Raw genomic sequence first — 17,254 nt, forward strand, 5'->3', positions numbered from 1 at the left:
AAAGCTCGTACGAATGACCTCACTGGATCCTATGAATGCCAGCCATGTTCCTCCGTATCCCACTATATAGCAGTCCCCCTTCCGGCCACCCAACGGTCAGGATCAATTATTCCTTCCACGGCAATGGCTCTCTTGTGTCTGCTGCTTTCCTGGTACAATGAGGCACGAATAACTAGAGGGAACTGTCCTAAACTCAGTGGGACTCTTACGACTGTAATCCCTGGTGGAATGTGTTCTTCTGGGAACCACAGAGCCAAAAGTGTGAGGATGGGAAGCTCCCATTCCCAAAGTGAGTCACTTGGGGTGATGGTGAGAGGGACCACCTGTTGTCTACTTGGTTCTGAAGTCCATGTGTTCAACCAGGTGTGCTTACAGCACCATACAATTGTTCCCGGCTTAAGGAGCATCCCCTAAGTGAAGGAATAGCACTCCACGTTCCAGAATGTCATCATTCTGAGCTGTACCACAGGGGCCCATCCATCCCTCTGCCAGGCTGGCCAGTTCTGGATAGTGTGGTACATGGTCGGACCAGTAGGTCCACGGTCAGAGGCAACATGGTTCAAGACCCTCTGTTACTGAATCGGACACTCTGAGTTCTTGGTTATGGTGCCCGAGGAGATCATTCCACGTGCAGGAAAAGCAAACCCACACCTAGAACACACTCCATCAGGACGAGCCCCTGGACTTTCCAGCACGGAAATGTTTCCACGCAACCAACTGGCCACCGAGTGGCTGGTTGGTATCTTCGGGGGATGCTGTGGTGTCATGATAGGGAACTTTAGGGTCAGTCCCTGATACTGAGAGCTGGACATACAGCAAGAGTAGAATTACATCAACCGCAGTGAGAAGAAGTCCAGACGGTAGCTTCAAACTCTATTGCTATGCCTACTCCATCCGTGAATGCTCTGCCCAAAACAGGGAGTGCCGAGGACAGAGGCCGCCCGAGGACTGGTCCAGCCATCTTGTCCACGGGGCTGCTCGGTGCCCCTGGTGGACATCGTCATGTGACTCTGGCCCCTCCTCGAGGTCCATCCAAACGCCTCTTCCCTAGACCTGCTCATCCCCTCTCTTCTTGTCGGTTTCCTCCCAGCCCTCCGAGCAGCTCATGAAGCGTTCACCACTGCCCACGAGTTCGTGTAAATCCTCCCCTGGGACACTTCTCTCTCTACCCAAAGCTCTGCCTGAGGAAGCCTCCCCTCACCACGTCCTCCAGTGTCACCTCTGCAGGGAGCAGCGCTACAGCCTCGATCCCTCTGCAGCTGGCGCTGTGTCCCCCAAATTCAAGTGTCGAAGCCCGAACTCCCAATGTGATGGGAGTCCGGGTGCAGCCCCTGGGAGGTGGCTAGGTCTAGATGAGGCCACGAGGGTGGGACCCCATGAAGAGATTAGTGCCCTGATAAGAGGAAGAGGAGACCAGGGCACTCACTCTCTCTCTTTTTCTGTCTCCCTTCTGCCCCATCTCCTATGTCTGGACACAGCAAGAAAGCAGCCTGAACTGACTCAGACAGGTGGTTAAGGGGGAGTCTGACCCAGAAATCCCACCTCAAGGATTTGATCGTTAAGGAGCAGATGACACCCCTGTGCAAAGACGTATGTCCGAGGGTGTATGCCTCAGAGCCATCACCGTGGGAAGTTATCCACTCTTAGGAGGCCGAGCGAATAACCAAAATGAATTCCACTTACAGAGAGCCCCACCTTTGCCCATCATTCTGCGGAGATGCTCACGGGCTCCTGGGAGGCAAGAGTGAATCGGGCGCTCAGCTCCCCTCCAGCTCAGCCTGACGCTCAGGCTGGGAGAGGAGCCCCGGCAGGCCCACCAGCCCTGCCCCCTGCCCACAGGTGGGGGGGCCCAAGCCAGGGCGTTGGGGCCACTTGACAAAGCTGAGACATTGGCCGTTACAGATGGAGCCCCTCAGGCCTCTCAGTGGGGGTGACGGCTTTCCCTGGAGCCTCCCTCTTGGGAAGGCCAGGCCACTCGGCCACGTTCTGTGGAGAGGACCCCGGCTGTGGCCGCACAAAACAGAGAGAGGGCTGAAGGCAAGGGGACCTGAGCCCTGGGCTCCAGGCCGCCTCAGCCCAGCCCAGCCCTGACCCCAAAGCCTGGCCGCCGCCGGCATCTGCTGGCATTGGGTGTGGTGCTTCCCGCGGCGTGGACCTCTTTACTTACCAGGTCAAGGCTGATGGGGAAACACCCCGAATCCGAGAGCCAGCTTTTAACGGTCAGCAGAGGACTAGGGATGATGACATCCTTCCTGCCCCAGGGCCTTTGCCCGTCCCATGCTGTTCCCTTGCCACGCTGGAGAGCTCTGCTGCCAGCTCCCCCACGGCACCCTCTGTCTTGTCTTTGGGGCCTCGGCTCAGTGGAGACAACTGCAACCACCCGTCCCCCAGCCCATTTGTCCCGAACCCTGTTTCAAATTCTTCACGTCGCGTACCCGGCTCCGACACCACCTGGACGTGTATTTGTTACCTTGCCCCCTGCCCACCCCACTTCTCCCGCCGAACGGCCCAGCACGCTCAGCCAGGGGCTCGGTACATGCTGTGGTGCAGTGGGAGGGCAAGGCGGGGACCCCGGCCTGGTCTGCACTAAATCTTTGAAACAACATCCTTGAAGATTCGGCCACTGAAGGACACAGGCAGGGGAGGCGGGACCGCTGCTCTCCCCCAGGGCGGCGGACCCTGTCCCGGGCTCCTGGCACCTGCCGAGCTCCCGGCCGCTTGGGTGTAGCTGTTTCAGGCTAACCGAGCTGCTTGGGAACATGGTGATAAGGGCCGAGCACGGGTAATGGTTACCTCCCAGCCCTTGTGAGAATGGCGAGTGCGGTGTGACTGTTTGAAGTGTCTGCCGCTGGTTTTCCAGGGGTCCCTCTCTTGGGAGTCTGGACAGACGGGCGGGGGCGGGGGGGAGGGGCGCCGGTTTCCATTTTTAGGTTGAATTCCTTTCTGGAAAGCTCCAGGCATGTCTTTGGCACGGATGCCCGGGGGGCACAGCTCTCCCCCGCCGGGCTCCCCGAGGCTCACGTTCCTCCCTCGTCTGCCTCTTTCCGATGGGATGGGGCAAGCTCTTGACGCAGTACTGCTGCGTGTTTGAGGTTCCTACGAGGAAAACGCCAGTCACGAACACGCCCACCCCGGAGAGCGTAGGACCCAGGCCTGTGAGCTGGGCGCACGCACGTGGGGTGGCCAGGTTTGCAAATACAAGTTCAGGACGCCCAGTTAAATCTGCATTGCAGATAAACAAGGAGAAAGGCTTAGTACATGCAAGTCCTATGGCAGGTGGTAACCCCACCTCTGCCAACCGAGGCTAAAGTCAAAAACACACACGGGCACACCCCTGATTAACCGGCCACGTCGGGGGACGCCGGGCGGGGAGCTCAGGGGTTATACTGGAAGGCGTGGCCCCAGATATCACTGTCCACAGACCTCCATGCCCTGGTGGGCAGGCCTGCGAAGGCATGTCCAGCCTGTCAGCCACCAGCCACATGTGGCTACTGCCCGGTGGCCTGGGGCACTGAGCCTGTCGATGGACACGGTCACAAGAGGCTGCGGCTACCCTGTTGGGCAGGACAGGTGGAGAGGGTGGTCCATGAAGCTCCCCTGAGCCTTTGTGCAGATGTCTGGAAATTTGGAGGAAATTGTCCCCAAACTGGGGAGAAGAGGCACCCCCGACCCCGAGGATCTAGAGGACGGTGAGGGTGGGGCGTGGGCAAGGCCAGCTGGCCTCAGGCCTCTGGACGCGGTCTGGCCATGGATTTTGTCCAGCTTGAAGGACAGAAGCGGCAACGACACCAGCTGATCCGTACATTTTCACCACCCTTCCCCATCTGCCGCAGCGGGCCTGGCCAGATGCTTTGCTGTGCCCACCAACCGGGACTGCCGTTCCCTGAGCACTGAGATGGTTGTCAGCCGGGAAGGAGTCAGGCAGAGAGAGCACAGGAGGAGGGGGCTCGGGGGTCCGGTTCTCCCTGCCTTGGGTCAGGAAACCCCTGGTGGTTGGAGGGCCCCCCCCCCATACTCACCACCAAGATATCAGATACATGATCCTGGCTCTGCCCAGGGAGGCTTCTCCTGAGTGCCCTGGAAGGTCTCCCTCTTCGTAGGCCAGCAGTGTTTATTTGTACAGAAATCTTGTCCCCAGCCCCCGGCATTCTAGATCTGTGGCCAGTTGCCCAGAGTCTGACGCCGCCAGGGGGGACAGTGAGATGTGGCCTGGGGCTGAGATGGGGGGATGCCTCCCTGTGCCAAGAGCTCCTCCAGCCTCCTCTCCTCCAGGACGCTCCAGGGCGTCCGCCACCCAAGCTGGGAACGAGTGCTGAACACGAGAGGTTGCGTTTTGGGTACCTTTTAAGAGAAGGTCCTGCAGATCCTCTTAAAAAGGAAAAGAACAGTCAGGACAGGGGAAATGGGTCATTTTAGGAAGGCAAGCTGCTGGGTGCGTTCCATCCCCACCGACGTTCCGCGGCTGCAGGGAAAGCCGCTGCAGAGGTGTGTCCGCAGGCTCAGGGCACCCGGCGCTGCCTCACAGCGGCTCCGGCAGGGGAAGCAGCTCACAAAGGGGATGCTTTTCGTCACCCATCACGGCACCTGTGTTTACATAATGTCAACAGATGGATGCTGGTTGCAGGTACACAGATCAGACCTGACCGTTGTCCTGTGAATCTTCCGGGCTGTTGTAACAAAACACCACTGCCGAGGGCTTAACAGCACAGAAACGTGCTCTCCCGCAGTCTGGAGGCCAGAAGTCTGAGTCCAGGTGTGGGCACGGCTGGTTCCTTCTGGAGGCTCCAGGGACTGTCTGCTATGTGCCTCTCCCCAGCATCTGGTGCTGCCAGCTGTCCTTGGCTTGTAGACACATCACCCCTGCTTCTGCTGTCACGTGGCCATCTCCCTGTGTGCCTCTGTTTTTGCTTCTTCCAAGGACACGAGTCATTGGAACTAGGTCCCATTCTAATCCAACATGACCTCATCTTAACTTATCTGACTGCATCTGCAAAGACCCTATTGCCGAACATGGTCATATTCCGAGGGGGTGGCCGTGAATCTTGGGGTGACAATGACACAACACACAGGTTCACACATCCTTCAAAGCTGAGCGTGGATTCTCCGGCCTGTCTCAGCCATGATTCCAGTCTCTTGGGACCCATCTCCTGGTGGCCCCGGCCACTTTCCTGATGTGTGGATCAGGCTGGAAGGGGGCGAGGCCAATGGGGGGCTCCGTCCTCGGATGGGCCCCGGGCCCCCACCATGATGAGGACTGCTCTACGGGGCCCCAGAAGGTATGCAGCCGCGGGGGACCGTGTCCGCATCAAGACACCTCCACCTAGAAACCCGAGCTGTCGGGAGGGACGCGCATCCTCGGAGAAGGGGCAGCCCCTCCACTTCTCGCCATGGGCTTGTGAGGAAGCAGCCTCGCCATGGACAAAAATCCTTTCACCTGGAGTCGAAACTCCACGGAGAGGATAAAACATGTTCCCCCCACGTCTGGCTTTCAGAACCGATGCCACTTACAATATGAAAAATGTCGGCTAGCTGGCTGGAGTCAGCACATGGTGAAACGGTTAGTCCCCGAACCTTGGGTTCCAGCCTGTCACCCTGCCCCCACCCAGAACACAAAGCCTTTTCTTTCTCCAGCTGGAAACGCGCACGGCCCATGAATGCAAAGAGCTCTTTCAACATTAGATTTTAAATTATTTGAATTAAATCTGGGATCCTTCCGGGCCCTGCGTGCTCCGGGTTATTTATCACTGGCTAAATGCAGAGGACTGCAGGGCCTCTCCAGGGACGGCCCTCACTTAGACGCTGCCTCTGAAATGTTATAAACTATTTAAAACCGAAAGCTTGGCTGTGTCCGGCTTGTGGGGGGGGCGGGGGGCGGGCAGCGAGCAAGCTCTGCTCTTCCGAGCTCCCTGGGAAAACGGGCGACTCACCACTCTACACACTTGTTCATTTGCTCCGCTTTTCCTCTGGGTAATCACTTTAATACACTTGAAAATAAACCTTTTCCCCACTGAGGCAGGGTGATTTTTTTCTCCTATTTAGCAAACATTGATTTTTTTTTCCTCCCCCCAGTGTCCTGCCTGCATGAAGCTAACAAGCCTCCTTTGTTCCCGAGCGCCGGCCCCGCCCCCTGCCGCTCCCCCGCCACCGTCCCAGATCTCGAGGCGGTTCCAGCGGGGCGCCAGCAGGGGGCGGGAGACCTCTTTTTTGAGGGCCGCACGGGTGGGGGTGTGGCGGGCAGCTCCGAGACTCTGGGGCCAGGGAGACCCGGGCGGCTGGTGGATGCAGGGGCGGCTGGTGGATGCAGGGGCGGGGGGCCCTAGGTCCCCTGGGGATGTCCGAGGTCAGGACATAGCATTTCGAAGCAATGAGAAGTGGCCGCGGCGGTGTTTTACGTAAGCGAGGCTGCCAGGAGGGTCCCAGAAGAGGCGGCTCCCAGCCAGGTGCTCCCATCAGTCGATCTGTGTCCCCTGCTCTCCCCAGATGGCCACACACCCTTTTCCCCTTAAACTCCATCAGTGCCCTGAGCTGCCAGGCATCGGGCGACATCCCTGCTGAGCTGAGGAAACCAAGGCTGGAGAAGCTGTGCTGGGGTCTGAGCTGCCCGCCGGCGACCCTCCACCCGGGTCCTGGTGCTCTGGTCAGTGCTCCGGGCAGGCAGCCTCCAACATGGCCCTCGATGGCCCCATCTCCCGGCACATGTGCCTTTAGTAACACCATCCCCTGGTCGGCACTGGGCTGACTCGCTTCTGAAACAGCAGAGGTGATGAGACATCACTCCCGAGATCAGGTTATAAAGGTGCTTCTGTCCTGGGTGTCCCCCCTCCCCCACCCAGGATCGCTCTAAGGGAAGCCAGCTGCCGTGTCATTGCAAGGCTTCCTGGGAAGGCACCGTGGCGAGGGACCGAGGCCTGCTGACAGCCACGTGTGTGAGCTGGGAAGCAGAGCCCTCCTCACCTCCCCGCCCAGCTTTCAGATGAGACCGCAGCCCGGCCGGCAGCTGGCTGGCCACCTGATGAGGGGCCCAAGCCACTGCTCCAGCTGAGCCGCGCCCAGATTCCAGACCCACGGAGCCGGGAGATAAGAAGTGTACGTTGTGTAAGGCCCTCGCTGTGGCCCTTTGTCACAGTAGCCGGAGGAGAGGGATACGGCAGGTGTTGCCATTCTAACCACGCCTCCCTCTGACATTCCACATGGATGTTTTATAACACCTGGCAAGCAGAGAGACCCTTTAGGACTTGCTCCATCATCTCTGAAAAATGGGGCCTCAGAATTTGTCCATTTCTTCTAGGTTGTTCATTTTATGGCCATAGAGTTGCTTGTAGTAGTCTCTTATGATCCTTTGTATTTCTGTACTGTCAGTTGTAACTTCTCCTTTTTCATTTCTGATTTTATTGGTTTGAGCGTTTTCCTAAATGCCCATCAACAGATGAATGCATAAGCAAGATGTGGTATGTGTGTATACACACACACACACACACACACACAATGGACTATTACTCAGCCATAAAAAAGAATGAAATAATGTCATTTGCAGCAACATGGATGGACCTAGAGATTATCATACTGAGTGAACTAAATCAGACAGAGAAAGACAAATACCGTATGACATCACTTATATGTGGAATCTAAAATACGGCACAAATGAACTTATCTACAAAACAGAAACAGACTCACATACATAGAAAGCAAAGTTATGGTAACCAAAGGGGGAAGGTGGGGGAAGGGATAAATTGGGAGATTGGGATTGACATACACACACTACTATATACAAAACAGATAAACAACAAGGACCTACTGTATAGCACAGGGAACTCTACTTAATACTCTGTAATATCCCATATGGGAAAAGAATCTGAAAAAGAATGAATACATGTGTATGTATAACTGAGCCACTTTGCTGTACACCTGCAACTAACACAACATTGTAAATCAACTCTACTCCAATATAAAATAAAAATTAAATTAAAAAAAATGGGGCCTCAGACCCCGGTAGCTCCCTCCACGCTGTAAACGTGTGTAGACTTCCCTGCGTGGTCCTGAGTCAGAGTCTGGCCCTCGACCACACCAAGCAGGTGGAGAGGGGCACGCGGGAAATATCAACCATGGCTTCATCTGGGATGGTTTAAAAAAATCGGAAAAACCTCAATAACTGAAAAATTATTAAATGGAAAAACGTCAGCGGAGATTGTACAGACGAATTAGGTCAAGTGGATGACGGTCACCGAGCGGCCGCGAGAAGGTCAAGGCCACGCTCTGCGGGCTCATGGACAAGGGTGTGATGCTCCCCGGGAGAGGGCAGAACAGCACGTGTGGCTGCATCCATTTAACAGCGAAAGCCTGTTTCTGGGTGTTTCCATAGGTACTTGTGCCTAGAAAACATCTGGAAGATTCAGACCCAGTGGTGACTGTGGCCACATTTGGAGAAACACCGGTGGGGGAGGCGGTGAGGAGGGGTCTTCCTCTGTCACTCTACAGGGTCCGTTGCCTTAATGTTTCCAGTCAAAAGCCTGTTACCTTTAGAGCAAAGTCAGGAGAATGAAAGCAAAAGGGACGGAATGCATGGCGAGGCCGTTGCTCTCCTGTCCCGGCTGATGGAGCCTCTCGGGCTTGCCCAGCAGTGACCAGAGGCCAGCTCCAGGGCTGTCTCCAGTCTGTCCACCTCCGCTGCCTCTGACAGGGTGCAGGGTGGCCAGGGTGCATATGGCCCACACCACGCACATGCATCGTCCCAGAAGGGGACACGACAGGGCCCCAAGGTTTCCAAGTCCAGGAGGAGAGAGGACTGCACTGCCCATGAGTTTGTCCCCTGTTCCTCTGGAGACAGGTGAGGCCCCTGGCCGGCCCTCTGGCTGCCCTCTCCTCGGACCTCCTCCCCCTCCCCTCTGCCCACCCCCGACTCCTGGGCAGAGGTGCTTGGCATCTCAGCATGTCTGGGCTCTCTCTCCCCGTCTCTGCAACCAGGTTGGATGCATAGTTAGGTGACGCCAAGTAGTTAGGTGAGGCCAAGGCTCCGAGAACCGGCCAGTGGACTGTGAGTGCTGAGCTGCTGACGGCCTGGCCTCCGGCAATCTTGCCCTCAGAGGAAATCTCCTGCTCCCTTCCGTGGAGGGACAGACAGGACGGCCCCTGCTGCAGGCTGAATGTGTCCCCCCACCCCCAATTCCTATGTTGAAACCCTGACCCCCAGTGCAGTGGTATTTGGAGGTGGGGTCTTTGGGAGGAGATTAGGGTGAGATGAGGTCATGAGGATGGGGCCCATGGTGGGATTAGCGCCCTTAAAACAAGAGGGAGATTCACCAGAGTTAGCCCTCCCGGCCCCATGAGGACACAGCGGGAGCCCAGGAAGCAGGACCTCGCCGGGAACTGACCCGGATCTCGGACGTCCAGCCTCCAGAGCTGTGAGGACTAAATGTCTGCTGTGTGAGCCGCCCAGCCTGGAGTATTCAGTTATGGCAGGCAGCTGAGCTATGAGGGCAGCCCCCCCAGGTGGCAGTCCCGGGTCTCTGGACCACAGTGGGCTGTGCTGGGAAGGCCAAAAAACCTGCATCCATGTCCCTGACGCGTGGGTTTGGGCCACGCGGTTAGAGTTCCTGATGTCCGACACCCACCCGAGAGCCCCATCAGAAGAGGCTATCCTGAGGGCCTGCCTTTCCCAGCCTGCCGAGGTCCGTGGGCCCCTCGCAGAGCCCTGGAGCTGTTACAGGGGTCCCCTGTCCTGTTGGAGCCAGAACCTGGATCCCCAAAACCTCAGTCTTGGGGTTGCAGTCACACCTGTCCCAGGGGAGGGTCCACCTTTCTGCCCAGCGTGTGCCCAGGTGGGGCTCATCACCTGTCCAGGGAGGCCTGCTGTGTCTCCTGCCGGTTGGGGGCTGGGTGGGGCTGGTCCCCTCCCCCCGGCCACAGAGGCGCGCGTCCTCCGAAGCTGTGACCGGTCTCCATGGCATCAGCAGCCTAGATGCTTATGAGGCTTGATGGGCCAGCCTGTCACAGCAGCCTTGACCCCAGATGACTGCCCAGGAGCCGCAGAAGCAAGCACTACAGTAAGGCGGCCAGATAGTAAACAGCCCTTCCCGGCCCCTCCACCCTTCCCGCCCACCTGCTCGCAAAAGTCCGTTGTTACTTTGAACAAATCAACCAGGGACCTGTCACAGCACCGGTTAGGAGGGGGTGTGTGAGGTTGCGCAGGGAGAGGACTAGACAGGTGAGCGGGGAGGTGGGGACGCCCTGGGGCCAGAGTGGGGAGCTGGAGGCCGGCAGCCAGAGAAGGAGCCCCACGCCGCCCCCTCCACGGACCTGCATGTCTGCGAGGTGGGGGCCCCTGGGGAAAGGCCTGAGGTGCTAGGCTGGGAGCAGCAGCGGGAGGCCGTGGTCACACAGGGCACCTCTGCAGGGCAGCGGCCCTCCCGGCTGACATCTGCTGAAGCATCTGGGGCAGGGGGCAGCTCTGACCCTCAGGTAGCCTGCTGCTGGCTCTGACCGGGGGTGGGGGGGGCGCCTCGTGAGACCCACTTAGAAGGAGGAGGGGAGGGGAGCTGCCCCAGGTGAAGTCTGAGGCCCCTCCACATTCTCCTACCATCACTGCCCACCCCCAACCCACCTCCACCCAGATGAGCAATGAACAAGGAAAGCCGTTGCCCTCGGGCCGTGGACACACCCACAGGGGTCCCGCTATGACAGGTGAGGGGTAATCAGCCTCAGATCCTCTCCCACAGCCCTGGGGTCACTTGGCCCCTGAGCCACCAGCAGCCCCAATTCAATGCACGACCAAGAGCTCCTGGAAGGCAAGACAAACCCCACCACCAGCCGGCCCTGCACGGGGTCTCCCCGGGGCTCTGCGGGAGGGCTCTGGGTAGGCCTGAGCAGCCTCAGAAAGTGAGGCAGGCAGGGTGAGAAGGATGGGAGCCCGGGGGTGGGGTGGGGAGGGTTGCGGGCCCCAGCCTGGAAGCACGGACCCGGAGAAGCAGCTGTGGGGAGACTCTGGGAGCACCTGCAGGGTGGGAGGAAGGTTGACGGACATGAGACAGGCCCGTGGAAAGCTGCATGTGTCTGCAGCTCATCCCCAAGGGGCGCAGCGAGATGTCAGCAGGGCTTAGCGAGGTAGGCCAGGGGTGCTTTGTATCCACCTTGTAATGCTGCCCTTGTGTTTTCCAAAGTTTCTCCAACAAAAAGATACTTTTTAAAAATTTTCTGAGTGCTCAGGACCAGGGTTCCATGAGAGGGAGGGGCAGAAAGCCGGGGTGGGGGTAACTGGTGGTCTGGCTTCAGACGGCCTCGCGCCCAAATGGGTCTGTGTCACTCGACCACTCAGTGGGGTGTCCACTAAGCGATGCTGGACCGTGGATGCTAGGCTGGGAGCAGCAGGGCCACCTTACTAAGCTCCCCAGAGCATGTCAGCTGGCTGCCAACTCCTTCCTTCTGCCCCAGCAACACCGAGTTTCACTGGTGTCAGGCCAGCCTGCCCCATCCCATCCAGTTTAGTGAGCCAGCCTCACGGGAGGCTGAGAGAGGAGTGACCTAGGGGTGTCATTTCAGCCCCAGCTGGTTGGAAGAGGACAACAGAGCAGGCAGGACTCACGGGTGCTGTGCTGGCAACTGTGGGGACCCAAAAGGCTCTGCTGAAGTCCAAAGGTTACCAAGAAAGGAGGTGGACAGAGACAAGACCGGATGCTCAGTTCAGCTACTAAGAAAGGAAAGGTAGGTGGGAGGGCGGGTGGGATGGGAGGAGGGGAGATAACTAAATAGGAGGTTAGATGGATGGAGGGATGGATTGGGTGGGTAGATGGAAGGATGGATGGACGGATGGATGGATGGATGGATGGATGGGTGGGTGGATGGATAGATAGATGTGTGGGTGGGTGGATGAGTGAATGGATGGAAGGATGAACAGTAGCTGGATGAATGGATGGGGAATGGAAAAATGGATGGGTGCGTAGGAGATACAAGTTCCATCTCAGAGATTCAAAGGGGCTAGGCTCCCAGGAAAAGTGCTCAGGGCTCTGGGCTCCTCTGGGAATGTCTGGGGCAAAGAGGTGGAAGAGCAACCATCCCCGGGGGCACCTGCAGGCACCCATGGCCCCTGGGCTCCCACAAGCTCCCTCTGACACGTACACTGTCCTCTCTCTTGCCTGAGCAGTGCCCATCTTGCCAACCGCAGAGTCTCCCTGTTCCTTCAGGCTGCCGGCTCACACGGGCCCAGACCCTCAGCAAGCAGGATCTGGCCACCAGATGCCAGCTAGTACTAATAGGTCCAGTCTGCTGGTCACTAATCGGCCGAGGCTCTGGGCGTCGGTGACAGATGGACTGAGGGACGGCGGGACAGACAGGGAGACCTGGCCCAGGGCTCGGGTGGCCCAGGCTCAGTAGCCAGGGTGGTGGGAAGCAGGGGTGCCCAGCAGACCCAGGGCTACCCACTCCCAAGTCTAAATGCCCGGCAGCCGCCCAAGGCTGCCCAGTTGCCGTCCACCTCCCATCGAGGGCATGGGCCTGGGGGCCGTGTGGGAGCTGGGGGGCTGCTGCTGGGTGTGACTGCTGGGGCAGAACCAGAGCGAGCCTTCCTGCACAGGGCGGAAGCTAGTGCCCTGCAGAGTAATCACAGCGTGAGCCTTGCCCTGCGGAGGGAGATGGAGTTATGGCCAGTTCTCCCATAAACTCGTTCAAGCGATTTACGAGGCATGGCCGGCATGGGGTGGGGGCAGGGCGGCCCCGGAGGGAGACTTCTAACTGGGCTGGGAGAGGGCAACCGTCCCTGGGTTAATAGCAAACACACCCCCTGCAGCGAATGCTCAGAGCATCGCATCCCTTGAAGGGGCCACAGGACCGCTGTGGCCGTCGACGTGGACACCTGCACCGAGATGCACGCGGCCCCTCCCAGACGTCCTGACCCAGGTGGCTGGAGGGACGGGCAGCAGACAGGAAGAGGCAGGAGGCTGAGCAGAGGCTCCCGGGCACCTGGGCACCACGGGATGGAAGCTCTGTCCCGGGGCAAGCTTGAAACCAACACGACATCACGTAGCTCATAAACCCACTGGTTTTCTCAGTGCCCACGTGGTGTCACCCCCCAGGGAGTATCCCACTTCTTGGGGGTGGGGTCCTCAGAGCCTTCCTGCCTCTCCAGGTGATGCACAATCTATGAGCCGGTTCAGACACTTATACCGGTATGCAGAAGCCTTCCCCGAGCCTGAGGTGGGGCTCTGACAGCAGATGCAGGAATGCGGCAGGGGAGCTGGCCCAGTGGTCAGCGGAGAACTGGTTCGCCCAAGTGCACAGGGAGGGGAAAAGTGGCGACCGCTTCCCCGGGGCCTGCTCTGCCAGGCGCGTGGCACCCAATGGCCGTGGGTGGTCAGGAGTGGCTGGGGTCCCAGACCCAGGGTGAAGGGCTGCACTTCTCCCAGGCTCATCAGGGAGAGTGAAAACATTTAGGAAAAGGGGTCCTGGAACTCCTTGGATGGCTTTGCTTGGAGCCTCAGCCCTGATGGATGGCCCAGCTTTCACAGCTCTGTCCTCGAGGGTCTGAGCTTGTCTGGGATGGGCAGCGGTCACAGGGGGACAGAGAACTGCCCGCTACAGGTTTGGCAACTGGTGGAGGGGCCTGGACTTGCCCTGCTGGCTGTCATGCACGCCGGGCCTGCAGAGAACGGGGAGGGGGCTGCGTGTGCCCATGGGACCTGCACCAGGTCTGGCCGGCTGCCCCGGGCCATTGTTACACATTGTGCTGTGTGCCGTCACAGCTGCGGGGTGCGGTGAGGCCTCGGAACGCCCCCCCACCCAGCTGGTCAGTCGAGCTTTGCATGAACGTTTGTCCTTCCTCCTGCTCTGTCCCCCTGCAAACCTCCGTGCCCCAGCCAGCCCTGGGCCCCCAGGACACACCGAAGGGCCCCACCCCTGCGCTTGACCTCTGCACCCAGCATGGTTACATCACCACCCATGTGGGCCACTTTTAGGGCCAAAATTGAAAAAGCTTGAGGCCACACTCCTCCTGATTCAGCCGGGAGTGTTTGGCAACAATGGGAAAAATAGCAAAGCCTGAGAAGCCGAGCGCATAGGGCTTTCGTGATGTAAGCGGGCTGGAACCCCCAAGACACGGCGCCCTAAGGACCGTCCTCGACCCAGCAGCCTCTAGGCACACGTGCTCCCCTGAACGTTGGGCCCCAAATCTTAGAGGCCCCCACAGTGGTAGTTGTGGTTCTGGGCTGTATAGCCTGGGGGGTGCGTCTTCTCTCAGCATCAACCCCAGCGTGCGTCTGATCCCACTTCCATGTAGAGGTGTCCTTTGTGGGAGAATCTCAGTAATACCAAGTCTTTATTGTCTCCCCCCAGGCTGAGCCCCAGGGGTTCTCACAAAACTGCGTGTCCATGTCACCGGTCTACACCACGTGTCTATAACACACACCCATGCCGTGCATCTACCCTACATGATGACACTTTTTCACTTTTTGCTGGTGGGTTTAGAAGGTCCGGCAGGACATGCAGAGAGGGCCACCTGCAGAGGGAGGTGAGGGGACCTGGAGGGGAGCTGGTCTCCTGGGAAAGCCTTCTGGTTGGGCAGGAGCTGGCCTGGAGGGTGATTTCGGACACGACAGAACACCAAGTTAGCATTTTGTTCTCCAAGACCGGCTCCAGCTTCCTCAAGAAAAAAGTCAGCCCTGGTTCCCTAGTCTGAGCTCTCTCCCAGTTTCTCCTCCTGAGCTGGAAACCAGCCCAGGGTGTGATTGCAGGGCTGCTGGAGGGGTTCTCCGGGAGGCTGGAGTGGGCGCCCCCTGCCCTCATGGGCTTGGCTAAACCTGTAGCCTCACTGCCCTCTGGCCTCACTCTCAACCTCAGACTTGGTGACCTGGTCACTTCTGACAGTGTTTCAGTGGGCTTGACCAACTGTGTCACGGGCCCAAAATAGAGATGTCCGGGGCTCCAATCAGGGCTGCCCACCCCCGCCGATGAAACCTCAGATCCCTGTCTTCACAGGCCATTAGGTTCCCAACCTACAACCACTGGATATTGTTTGTGACAGCGCTTCCGGGGCTGCAGAGAGCAAGGAGGGCCCTTGACCTCAAGCCAGAGCAGGGGTACATGTGCCCCGAGAGAGAGCCAATAGGCCCAGAGGGCTCTGCTTAGCAGCTACCCTGTGAGACAGGGTCAGGGTTCATGAGGTAAAGAGAAGAGAAATCCCTGAGAGCTTCCTGGAGGAGTCTGCGCTCCAAAACCATGTTCCGAGTGCTTACTGTGTCAGAGCCCTGGGCATCGCTCCTCCGACCTGGACCTCTGCCTGGTGCTTGGTCTTCCCCTTTAGCAAAGAGAAGTCTGCTTGTCACCCTCCAAACAGCGGCTCCCTCCAAACAGAGGGCCAGAGATGCCAGTTTTATGGGCTGGCCCAGGCTGGGCTGCTTCGCTGGTTCCAGGCTCCACAAGAGGCTCCTCAACACGGCCTGCGGGAACAGCTGGACTTCCCCCTTTGGAGTCTCACCAGGTGAGGGGGGGCAGAGACTCCAAGTCCCCACCCCCAGAGGCCCTCTGATGCTGGCTGAGGACAATGGTCGCCCCGGCTGGATTGTGACATATGCGACGTCATTCCTGCAAAGGCCTCAGCAGCCCAGGCTTCCCGAGAGGAGAGCAGATCCGTGGGTGGGGATGGAGGGCTCTCGGGGACCGGCTGTCTGCTAGCCCTGCCTGGGAGACGCCCAGAGAACCGTGGAATCCTGTGCCCTCGAAACCTCCAGAGGAGCCTCTTACGTCACAAAGTGGCCCAGGAGGTTCTTCCGTCTTCATTTTGGCGAAGTGTGGATGAGGATGCCACAGGCATGCTTAACCCACGCGTGTTAGATTCTCCGGCTGTCATTTTTGACAATGGGTCCGGGCTCTGTAAGGCAGGCCTGGCTGGAGAGGTTGGCCCCCGCCACGTCGTCCACTCCATCGTGGGGCACCCCAAGGTCAAGATGCCTTCGGTGGGGGCCAATCAGAAGAAGTACTTTGTGGGGGAAGAGGCCCTGCACGGGGGCGAGGTCTTACACCTGCACTACCCCATCGAACGAGGCCTGATCACAGGCTGGGATGACATGGAGAAGCTCTGGAAGCATCTCTTCGAGCGGGAGCTGGGGGTCAAAGCCAGCGACCGGCCGGTGCTCATGACGGAGCGCTCGCTGAACCCCAGGGAGACCCGGGAGAAGATGGCCGAGGTGATGTTTGAGAGCTTCGACGTGCCCGCCTTCTACCTGTCGGACCAGGCTGTGCTGGCCCTCTACGCCTCGGCCTGCATCACGGGCCTGGTGGTGGACAGCGGGGACGGGGTCACCTGCACCGTCCCCATCTTTGAGGGCTACTCCCTGCCCCACGCCATCACCAAGCTCTACGTGGCGGGGAGAGACATCACGGAGCACCTCACCCGGCTGCTGCTGGCCAGCGGGAGGACCTTCCCGTGCGTGCTGGACAAAGCCCTGGTGGACGACATCAAGGAGAAGCTCTGCTATGTGGCCCTGGAGCCGGAGAAGGAGCTGTCGCGGAGGTCAGAGGAGGTGCTCAGGGAGTACAAGCTGCCCGACGGCAGCATCATCCGTATCGGGGACCAGCTGTACCAGGCGCCCGAGGCCCTGTTCTCGCCTGAGCCGCTGGGCATCCAAAGCCCGGGCCTCTCCAAAATGGTCTCCGGCAGCATCGCCAGGTGTGACGCCGACATCCAGAAGATGCTCTATGGGGAGATTGTGCTGTCCGGGGGCACCACGCTCTTCCGGGGGCTGGATGGCCGTCTTCTGAGGGAGCTGGAGCAGGCAGCTTCCAAAGGGACCACCATCAAGATCACAGCGCCGCCCGACCGCTGCTTCTCCACGTGGATTGGCGCCTCCATCATCACTTCCCTGAGCAGCTTCAAGCAGATGTGGGTCACCTCTGCGGACTTCAAGGAGTTTGGGACGTCCGTGGTTCAGAGAAGGTGCTTCTGAGGGGCCCGCGTGCAGGGTGGCTGCAGTGGGGAGTGAGCTCACCGTTTGGCAACCACGGGATGTTCAATAAAGGGCAAAACGGTGCAGTCTTTGGCCACGTCGAGCTTGGTTCATTCTCGGGGGCACCAGAATAATTTCTGACCCTGGTGGTGAATCTCTTTTCAGTGGTTCTGTCCCCCAGCCCCGTTTCTCCCGAGAAAGCCCTGGGTCATGAGTTGAGTGTCCATCTGTAGAGTTTGTGCCCAAAGCAGGGGCCAAGGCCTCCTGCCCAGAGCCTGGACTCTGCATTTTAAACCTGTGTCTTAGGTGGGTCGGGAGTGGGGGCGGGA

General features: G+C 58.9%; 1 protein-coding gene across 1 annotated transcript; it reads left to right on the forward strand.

Moving 5' to 3' along the window:
* Positions 1–15,600: 15,600 nt before the first annotated feature.
* ACTRT2 (actin related protein T2) lies at positions 15,601–16,992 on the forward strand. The gene has a single exon (XM_065888632.1). The coding sequence runs from the start codon at positions 15,792–15,794 to the stop codon at positions 16,923–16,925; it is 1,134 nt and encodes a 377-aa protein (XP_065744704.1). The 5' UTR covers positions 15,601–15,791; the 3' UTR covers positions 16,926–16,992.
* Positions 16,993–17,254: the final 262 nt, after the last annotated feature.

This window comes from Phocoena phocoena, chromosome 1 (genome assembly GCF_963924675.1).
Source record: "Phocoena phocoena chromosome 1, mPhoPho1.1, whole genome shotgun sequence".
Taxonomy (NCBI): Eukaryota; Metazoa; Chordata; class Mammalia; order Artiodactyla; family Phocoenidae; genus Phocoena; species Phocoena phocoena.

Bases quoted from the DNA above. Each gene is read 5' to 3' on its own strand.
- ACTRT2 (XM_065888632.1), top strand. From the start codon at position 15,792: ATGCTTAACCCACGCGTGTTAGATTCTCCGGCTGTCATTTTTGACAAT.